The 10861-nt window shown below is 40.8% G+C and overlaps 1 protein-coding gene across 1 annotated transcript; it reads right to left on the reverse strand.

The window, feature by feature from the left end:
• Nucleotides 1-608: 608 nt before the first annotated feature.
• LOC106609995 (40S ribosomal protein S6) lies at nucleotides 609-10018 on the reverse strand. Its single transcript, XM_014209078.2, has 6 exons — nucleotides 9921-10018; nucleotides 8808-8939; nucleotides 8134-8344; nucleotides 7475-7621; nucleotides 995-1152; nucleotides 609-738 (listed from the first exon to the last, which is right to left on the reverse strand). Exons 1-6 carry the CDS (start codon nucleotides 9924-9926, stop codon nucleotides 643-645), a joined length of 750 nt encoding a protein of 249 aa, XP_014064553.1. The 5' UTR covers nucleotides 9927-10018; the 3' UTR covers nucleotides 609-642.
• Between the last annotated feature and the right edge of the window lie 843 nt (nucleotides 10019-10861).

The raw sequence follows: 10861 nt of genomic DNA on the forward strand, positions 1-10861 counted from the left end.
GGCAGCCCAAGCTCGGATTGGCTAAAATACCAACTGAAAAAGATCAGAATGGGACTGCTCGTCTTAGAGCAGCCTTAGTCTCTTGTCCACAAACATTTTCAGATCCTGTTTCAGCACAGTGGAAGTGCAGAACTAATATTGACACACACTAAGGGGACAATTGAATTTAACAGAAGAGAATCTGAAATGTAGTTATGTATATGCAAAAGTTCCAAGTCAGTTCAATGACACACAAACCAATTTTTTTCAGTCTGGCCCCAGCTTCAGGCACATCAGCATGAGTGTCATGCGATCTTCGTTCATTACCATGGCATCCAAAGGATGGCCACAGTTTAATGAGAATCCACTCCAGAGCATAGCAGTGGTTACCTACATTTATTTACAATTGCCCTTTGGTCGGTGGTAGTCATTAAAACAGATACCATCACAAGTCTTGTTTTCTACAGCCCCTTTACAGATTAGATTTTAGTGTTCAATTATTTAGCAGTTTTGAGAGCCATGGAGCCTCTTAGGGATGTGACCAATCAATAGAAATACAATCAGGATGCGTTTCAGGCATGGACATTCTTTTTGATGTATGAAACACTGAATAGACACCAGAAACAGAATTTCAGCGAAACATTTTTAATTCAATTCCACATTTCACTTCTGGCTGGACTCAGATTTGGATGCGGAGGCCCTAAGGGAGGAGAGACGGCGCCTTTTGGCGATCTGTTCCTGGCGCTTCTCCTTAGCCTCCTACAAACAAACGAGATTTGTTAGTCTTCCTACGGACTAAAAGTTATTCAATGGCAATGTTGCTGACGTCATGGGTGATTGTATACCTATGGACATTTCAATTGTAATATTTTAACCATTTTATGACTCAACTTGAAACCATATCAACTCGCTTGCAATCGTAGGAATAAAATGGGATTCACAACATTCATTACACATTAGAACAGATAATGACTAATATTATAGCTAAATGCCTTAGTGGTCTCCCTTTCCATACCTTCATCCTCTTGGCCAGCAGCTTGGCGTATTCGGAAGCCTCCTCTTTGTTCTTCTGGGTGCGCTGTTTCTTCAGGGCAATGCGGCGGCGCTTGTGCTGGAGCACACGGGGTGTCACCAGCCTCTGAATCCTGGGAGCCTTGGTCCTGGGCTTCTTACCTTCAAAAGGTTGGGGAGGAGAGGTGTTATCAGTGGCATTTACTACAAAGCATGAACAAAGGAAAAATAGTTATGGGTTTCAGTGTTTATGAAATGTCTGTCCAACTTTGAGATTGAGAGTTGTAGCTGTTATTCATTCTAGCCAGTATTCCCAAATGTTGAATAGTTCGACCATTTTGTGCCTGTCAACTCATTTGCCCAACCAATGACAGACAAAATGTCCCATTCATTTCTAAAATGTCCCACACAAAATTAGAAGTTGCCTCAAATCAGATTTTAATAAATACACTTATTGAATGGCGACTTATTGGGAGAGCATTGCAGTTCAACCAGCCATGGTCAGAGGGTAAGGTTGCATCTGGCAAAGCAGCTCTGTAGTTTGTGGCACAACACTGTCCCTCCTTAGAGACTACAGACCAGCCAGAAAGGGTCTACTGGTGTGCCAGACAACTTTTGCACAATTTGGCAAGGAGAAATATTAGGAGTTTTAAAAACAGAAATCATAGTCAAGAGTTCACGAGCACCGATGTGCTAAGCTTGTTACCGATCCATTCATTAACTTCTTTGGGGTAGGGGGCAGTATTTTCACATCCAGATGAAAAGCATGCCCAGAGTAAACTGCCTGCTACTCAGGCCCAGAAGCTAGGATATGCATATTATATAGTATAGTAGTAGATTTGGAAAGAAAACTCTGAAGTTTCTAAAACTGTTTGAATGATGTCTGAGTATAACAGAACTCATATGGCAGGCAAAAACATGAGAAAAATCCAACCAGGAAGTGGTAAATCTGAGGTTTGTAGTTTTTCAAGTGATTGCCTATCCAATAAAGTGTCTGTGGGGTCAGATTGCACTTCCTAAGGCTTCCACTAGATGTCAACAGTCTTTAGAAGCCTGAAACAACGTTCTACTGTGAACCGGGAGAGAATAAGAGCTGTTTGAACCAGGGGTCTGGCTGAAAGCCATTAGTTTAGTCACGCGCGTGGCTGTGAACACGAGCTCCGTTCCCTTTCATTTCTAAAGACAAAGGAATTGTCCGGTCAGAATATTATTGAAGATTTATGATAACTTCCTAAAGATTGATTATATACACATCGTTTGACATGTTTCTACAAAGTTTAATAGAACTATTTTGACTTTGTCTGGACTTGTGCATTTGGATTAGTAAAGTAAACGCGCAAACAAAAAGGAGGTATTTGGACACAAAGATGAACTTTATCGAACAAAACAAACATTTATTGTGGAACTGGGATTCCTGGGAGTGCATTCCGATAAAGATCAAAGGTAAGTGAATATTTATAATGCCATTTCTGACTTTTGTTGACTCCACAACATGGCTGGTATCTGTATGGCTTGTTTTGGTAGCTGAGCGCTGCACTCAGATTATGGTATGGTGTGCTTTTGCCGTAAAGCTTTTTTGAAATCTGACACAGCGATTGCATTAACCTGTTGGGGCTAGGGGGCAGTATTTGCACGGCCGGATAAAAAAAAAATACCCAATTTAGTCTGGTTACTACTCCTGCCCAGTAACTAGAATATGCATATAATTAGTAGATTTAGATAGAAAACACCCTAAAGTTTCTAAAACTGTTTGAATGGTGTCTGAGTATAACAGAACTCATATGGCAGTCAAAACCTTGAGACAAATCCTAACAGGAAATGGAAATCTGATGTGTGGAAATCACTTCAAACATTTGCCATTGAAACACACAGGGGCTTATTAATCATTTAGCACTTCCTAAGGCTTCCACTAGATGTCGACAGTCTTCACAAAGTGGTTTGAGTCTTCTATGGTACAAACTGACCCAAAGAGAGGCTGTGGAACTTGGTCACAGGGGGAGGGCCATTTACTACAATGACGCGGCCGCCCATGGCTACCCTCCCCTTTCGAAACGTTTAGTAAGACAATGCAATCGTCCGCCTTGAATATTACTGAAGCTCTGGTTGAAAAAGGCCCTAAAGATTTATGTTATACAACGTTTGAACGAACTTAAATATATATTTTTTGCACATTCGTGACGACAAGTCCCACGCACTACGGTACATTTTGAGTAGCTTTCGGAACGCGCTAACAAGAAGGAACTATTGGGACATAAATTATCAACTTTTTCGAACAAAACTACATTTGTTGTGGACCTGGGATTCCTGGAAGTGCCTTCTGATGAAGATAATCAAAGGTAAGGGAATATTTACAATAGTATTTTTGATGGTTCCAAGATGGAGCTAACATGAATCGCCTAGCCTATTTTTCGGAGCATATCACGTCGTTTATTGCAAAGTGTGATTTCCCAGTAAAGTTATTTTTAAATTACATTTAAATCTGGCAAAGCGGTGGCATTCACGAGATGTTAATCTATAATTCTTTGAATGACAATATTACATTTTAACAATGTTTTCGAATAGTAATTTTGTAAATTGTAGCGCTGATTCACCGGAAGCATTTGAGGGAAAAGATTTTCTGAACGTCACCCGCCAATGTAAAATGCTGTTTTTATATATAAATATGAACTTTATCGAACAAGAAATGCATGTATTGTGAAACATGATGTCCTAGGAGTGTCATCTGATGAAGATTGTCAAAGGTTAGTGCAGCATTTAGCTGTGTTTTGGGTATTTGTGATGCATCTAGTTGCTTTGAAAATGGCTGTGATTATTTCTGGCTGGTTACTCTCCTAACAATCTAATGATTTGCTTTTGCTGTAAAGCCTTTTTGAAATCGGACAACGTGGTTCGATTCAGGAGAGTTGTATCTATAACGGTGTAAAATAGTCATATGTTTGAGAAATTGAAGTTATAGCATTTATGAGGTTTTGTATTTCCCGCGACGCGATTCCACTGGCTGTTGACTAGGGTGGGACGCTTGCCCAGACAGGTTAAGAAGTTTCTTTAATCCTATGCATAAAACTTGTATCTTTCATCAACATTTATGATGAGTATTCCTGTAAATTGATGTGGCTCTCTGCAAAATCACCGGATGTTTTGGAGTTAAAACATTACTGAACATAACGCGCCAATGTAAACTAGATTTTTGGATATAAATATGAACTTTAGCAAACAAAACATACATGTATTGTGTAACATGAAGTCCTATGAGTGCCATCTGATGAAGATCAAAGGTTAGCGATTCATTTCTCTTTATTTCTGCTTTTTGTGACTCCTCTCTTTGGCTGGAAAATGGCTGTTTTTTGTTACTAGGCGCTGACCTAACATAATGGCATGGTATGCTTTCACCGGAAAGCCTTTTTGAAATCGGACACTGTGGTTGGATTAACGAGAAGTTTATCTTTAAAATGGTGTATAATACTTGTATGTTTGAGGAATTTTAATTGAGATTTCTGTTTGAATTTGGCGCCCTGCACCGTCACTGGATGTTGGTCAGTTGGGAAGTTAGCGTCCCACGTACCCTAGAGGTTAACCTGTTTGGGATAGGGGGCAGTATTTTCACAGCCGGATAAAAAACATACCCGATTCAATCTGGTTATTACTCCTGCCCAGAAACTAGAATATGCATATAATTAGTAGATTTGGATAGAAAACACCCTACAGTTTCTAAAACTGTTTGAATGGTGTCTGTGAGTATAACATAACTCATATGGCAGGCCAAAACCTGAGAAGATTCTATATGGGAAGTGCCCTGTCTGACCATTTCTTGGCCTTCTGTAGCCTCTTTATCGAAAATACAGGATCTCTGCTGTAACGTGACATTTTCTAAGGCTTTCATTGGCTCTCAGAAGGCACCAGAACGTTGAATGATAACTCTGCAGTCTCTGGGCGAAAAACAGTAGGGGTTTTGGAGAGTGGTACTTCTGCGAACAATGGCACTGGTGCGCGCGTGCATGTGACGACTCCATTTTCTTCTTTCAGTGTTTGAACGGATACAACGTCTCCGGGTTGGAATATTATCGCTATTTTACGAGAAAAATAGCATAAAAATTGATTTTAACCTGTTAGGGCTAGGGGGCAGTATTGACACGGCTGGATAAAAAACATACCCGATTTAATCTGGTTACCACTCCTACCCAGTAACTAGAATATGCATATACTTATTACATATGGATAGAAAACACCCTAAAGTTTCTAAAACTGTTTGAATGGTGTCTGTGAGTATAACAGAACTCAAATGGCAGGTCAAAACCTGAGAGATTCCTTTACAGGAAGTGGCCTGTCTGACCATTTCTTGAACTTCTTTTCCATCTCTATCTTTTACTAAGGATCTCTGCTCTAACGTGACACTTCCCACGTCGTCCATAGGCGCTCAGAGCCCGGGAAAAAAGAGAATGTCGTCATTCCAGCCCCAGGCTGAAACACATTATCGCCTTTCTCAAGTGGCCGATCAAGGGACTCTGGGCTTATGCGCGTGACCCGACCGCCCCCGCCTTTGTGATTTTTTCCTCTGTTTGCCGAAAAGGAGATTCCCTGTCGGAATATTATCGCTTTTCTATGAGAAAAATGGCGTAAAAATTGATTTTAAACAGCGGTTGACATGCTTCGAAGTACGGTAATGGAATATTTAGAATTTTATTGTCACGAATTGCGCCATGCGCGCGACACTTCTTTACCATTTCGGATAGTGTCTGGAACGCACAAACAAAATGCCGCTATTCGGATATAACGATGGATTATTTTGGACCAAACCAACATTTGTTATTGAAGTAGCAGTCCTGGGTGTGCATTCTGACGAAGACAACAAAAGGTAATCAAACTTTTATAATAGTAAATATGATTATGGTGAGTGCTAAACTTGCCGGGTGTCTAAATAGCTAGCCCGTGATGCCTGGGCTATGTACTTAGAATATTGCAAGATGTGCTTTCACCAAAAAGCTATTTTAAAATCGGACATATCGAGTGCATAGAGGAGGTCTGTATCTATAATTCTTAAAATAATTGTTATGCTTTTTGTGAACGTTTATCGTGAGTAATTTAGTAAAATGTTAGCGAATTCCCGGAAGTTTGCGGGGGTATGCTAGTTCTGAACGTCACATGCTAATGTAAAAAGCTGGTTTTTGATATAAATATGAACTTGATTGAACAAAACATGCATGTATTGTATAACATAATGTCCTAGGGTTGTCATCTGATGAAGATCATCAAAGGTGAGTGCTGCATTTAGCTGTCTTCTGGGTTTTGGTGACATTATATGCTGGCTTGAAAAATGGGTGTCTGATTATTTCTGGCTTGGTACTCTGCTGACATAATCTAATGTTTTGCTTTCGTTGTAAAGCCTTTTTGAAATCGGACATTGTGGTTAGATTAACGAGAGTCTTATCTTTAAATAGCTGTAAAATAGTCATATGTTTGAGAAATTTAAGTAATAGGATTTTTAAGGTTTTGAAAATCGCGCCACAGGCTGCAAGTGGCTGTTACGTAGGTGGGACGAATTCGTCCCGCCTAGCCCAGAGAGGTTAAACAGCATTTGACATGCTTCGAAGTACGGTAATGGAATATTTTTACCTTTTTTGTCACGAAACGCGCCGGCGCGTCACCCTTCGGATAGTGATTTGAACGCACGAACAAAACGGAGCCATTTGGATATAACTATGGATTATTTGGAACCAAAACAACATTGGTGGTTGAAGTAGAAGTCCTGGGAGTGCATTCTGATGAAGAACAGCAAAGGTAATCCAATTTTTCTTATAGTAAATCTGAGTTTGGTGGGTGTCAAAATAGCTAGCCGTGATGGCCGGGCTATCTACTCAGAATATTGCAAAATGTGCTTTCACCGAAAAGCCATTTTAAAATCGGACACCGCGATTGCATAAAGGAGTTCTGTATCTATAATTCTTAAAATAATTGTTATGTTTTTTGTCAACGTTTATCGTGAGTAATTTAGTAAATTCACCGGAAGTTTTCGGTAGGTATGCTAGTTCTGAACCAAACATGCTAATGTAAAAAGCTGGTTTTTGATATAAATATGAACTTGATTGAACAAAACATGCATGTATTGTATAACATAATGTCCTAGGAGTGTCATCTGATGAAGATCAAAGGTTAGTGCTGCATTTAGCTGTGGTTTTGGTTTTTGTGACATATATGCTAGCTTGAAAAATGGGTGTGTGATTATTTCTGTCTGGGTACTCTGCTGACATAATCTAATGTTTTGCTTTCGTTGTAAAGCCTTTTTGAAATCGGACAATGTGGTTAGATAAAGAGAGTCTTGTCTTTAAAATGGTGTAAAATAGTCATATGTTTGAAAAATTGAAGTTTTTGCATTTGAGGTATTTGTAATTCGCGCCACTCTATACCATTGGATATTGGTGAGGCGTTCCGCCAGCGGAACATCTGTCCCTAACAGGTCAGAACCACTTAGAAGCAGTGTTGGCCTCACCTTCTTTAGTCAGTGGTCTCCTCACAACATACTGCCTGACATCGTCCTCCTTGGCCAAGTTGAAGAGCTTGCGGATCTTGCTGGCCCTCTTGGGTCCCAAGCGGCGGGGCACGGTGCTGTCGGTCAGGCCGGGGATGTCCTTCTCGCCTGGGAGATGGAGGAAAAAGTGAGGCCACTAGATTCAAAACAGTCTATACAGAATCACCAGCCATATGGTTAACCACATCCAAGCGCTGGCAGCGGGAGCAGAACAGCACTGATGATGTTCAAGTTAGTTTCAATGGTAAATAGTTGTGAAACATGCACATGTCGTTTTCCTTAATGTGTTTTGTCATTTTGTTTAAGGTATATTATGTGTTTGATGCAGCAATAATCTGTAAAAAAAAAAACACAAGACCTAGTCTCAATAGGACTTCCCTGTCAAAATAAAGGTTTAATAAAAAATGTATAACCTTCAAAACAACCAAATGTTAAACAGTGAAAGGCTTGGGAGAGCGTTGCAGTTCAACCAGCCATGGTCAGAGGGTCAGGTTGCATCTGGTAAAGCAGCTCTGCAGTTTCTGTAGCACAACACTGTCCCCCCTTTGAGGCTAGACCAGCCAGAAAGGGTCTACTAAGGTGTGCCAGAGCAAGTGGTTACCATCATTACAACTCCATACCTTTCTTGATGATAACCAAGTTGAGCACACTGAGGTTGGCATCAACAATGCAGCCACGGACAGACTTGCGTTTGCGCTCTCCTGTCCTACGGGGGCGGTAACAGGAATGGCCCTTGGCAAGCAACAAGCGCACACGGCCGTGGGTCAGCACACCCTGCTTCATGGGGAAGCCCTGCTTGTCATTGCCTCCGCTGATGCGCACCATGTAGCCCTGGGAGAGATGTGCAAAAATCAAGAAAAACTTGTCCTGTACAAGGACCTGTTGATCACACAACAGTTAGACATTTCTTTAGTGGAATTTAATAGGAAAAGGCTTGGGAGAGCAATGAAGTTCAACCAGCCATGGTCAGAGGGTCAGGTTGCATCTGGTAAAGCAGCTCTGCAGTTTCTGTGGCACAACACTGTCCCCCCTTTGAGGCTAGACCAGCCAGAAAGGGTCTACTAAGGTGTGCAAGATCATGTTGAGTTGAACACGAGCAGTATCAACATTGTTTCAAGAGACTGGAATCCAAGGCATTAAGTTGACTATTCCAAAATTTCCCAAAGTTAGTCAATGAGCTTGACAAAGTGAAGACCACAATCACTAGCTTGGGACTAATTCATTTAACTATATCAAAAAAACTTAACCAGAAGGATCTGAAAACTGAGCAGCTTTCTTAGGGACCACAGCTTACCTTCCACTCATCTCCCAGGGGATCAGCAGCCACCTCTGTGGCCATACGCTTCTCATAAAAGGTTCGCAGCTTGCGCTCATCATCAACTTCAATGAGCTTCTGACAGCCAGTGGCAGGAAACGAGATATTCAGCTGAGAGACAGACATACAGATCAGTGGGTTGTTGGTTGATCAGATGTAGCAAGCCTTCCAAGTTGAGGACATAGTAATGTACATCAGGCAGATTACTTGCTAGACGAGCACCTTGCACCTAAGCTACCCATCCATAACAAATTTAGATTAGTCGAATAATTAACTACTACAGTAGCCTAACCACATGTTAGTATTACATTTACATTTTAGTGATTTAGCAGACGCTCTTACCCAGAGCAACTTACAGTAGTGAATGCATACATTTCATTTCACGCATTTTTTTTTTGTACTGGCCCCCCGTGGGAATCGAACCCACAACCCTGGCGTTGCAAACACCATGCTCTACCAACTGAGCCACAGGGAAGCAGTATGGCGAGACCTCTGACTATAAACGGGATGCTGGCAATTGGAAGATACTAGCATGTTGGCTAGTTAATGCAATTGGTTTAACTCTTGTTAGCTAGTTTCCTAGAAACAAGATTAGTTATACAGAACACGGGATGCACGTGAATTTTTGTCACGGGAAATTAATTCGGCAGGTACACTATTTGGAACGATCAAATGACACGCAGTGAAGTAGCTAGTTAAGCGACGTTGGAAGCCAGTTGGCCAGAAGTGGCCTTGAGGGTGACTACGTTGCAACTAACAAACTTGCAACGGATTCGCGAAATATGGGCGTGTGAACAAACCCACATCAACGATAATATTCGTATCCCCCCCAAGAACAGCTTAAGATACTTTGTTGCCGTTATATGAATGACGCCCGGCAAACATGCATGCACCCGGACATATTTTCAGGTTCACGTACTAACGTTGTCAGCAATAGCTGCTAGCAACAAAATCAATATGCATCCTAAAAGACGATGCAATATCTGACTAAACCAGATACGGTTTTATAATATTTTAATGGACTACTTCAATTCGGCCTGGTCATTAACAGGGAGAGATTTGTTATTTAGAAGATGAGTTGACTTCTCTTACCTTCATTTTGTAAAACTGACTCTACAACAGCCTGCCACCGAAAAGAGACCGGATATCCGCCTCGCAGTCTCACATAGGCAACATAAGCTATCGCGATAACACGTGATGAAGTTACGTCTTTGCGTTTTTCTCATATTAATCATTTTTTATTATTATTTTTATTTCACTTTTATTTAACCAGTTAGGATAGTTGAGAACAAGTTCTCATTTACAACTGTGACCTGGCCATGACAAAGCAAAGCAGTGCGACACAAACAACAACACAGAGTTACACATGGAATAAACAAGCCTACAATAACACAATAGAAAAAAGAAAGTCTATATACAGTGTGTGCAAATGGCGTGAGGAGGTAAGGCAATAAATAGGCCTTAGTAGCGAAGTAATTACAATTTAGCAAATCAACACTGGAGTGATAGATGTGCAGATGATGATGTGCAAGTAGAAATACTGGTTTGCAAAAGAGCAGAAAAGTAAATAAAAACAATATGGGGATGAGGTAGGTAGATTTGATGGGCTATTTACAGATTGGCTATGTACAACAGCAGCGATCGGTTAGCTGCTCAGATAGCTGATGTTTAAAGTTAGTGAGGGAAATATGTCTCCAGCTTGAGCGTTTTTGCAATTCGTTCCAGTCATTGGCAGCAGAGAACTGGAAGGAAAGGCGGCCAAAGGAGGTGTTGGTTTTGGGGATAACCAGTGAGATATACCTGCTGGAGCATGTATAGGTGGGTGTTGTTATCGAGACCAGTGAGCTAAGGCGGAGCTTTACCTAGCAAAGACTTATAGATGATTCATCAGCATTTTAAACTTCATGCATAAATGTAATGGAAACATTCAGTTTAATACTCCTAAATGAAACATGTAAATATAAAACTAAATCCTCCATGAACCTGGTCTCTAATAATTACATTTTTTTACCAGGCAAGTCAGTTAAGAACAA

Source organism: Salmo salar, chromosome ssa08 (genome assembly GCF_905237065.1).
Source record: "Salmo salar chromosome ssa08, Ssal_v3.1, whole genome shotgun sequence".
NCBI lineage: Eukaryota > Metazoa > Chordata > Actinopteri > Salmoniformes > Salmonidae > Salmo > Salmo salar.

Bases quoted from the DNA above. Each gene is read 5' to 3' on its own strand.
- LOC106609995 (XM_014209078.2), bottom strand. The intron at 8,345-8,807 runs GTAAGCTGTGGT...CATCTCTCCCAG, and splicing joins CCCTGGGAGATGAGTGGAAG to GGCTACATGGTGCGCATCAG. The intron at 739-994 runs GTATGGAAAGGG...GTTTGTTTGTAG, and splicing joins TGCTGGCCAAGAGGATGAAG to GAGGCTAAGGAGAAGCGCCA.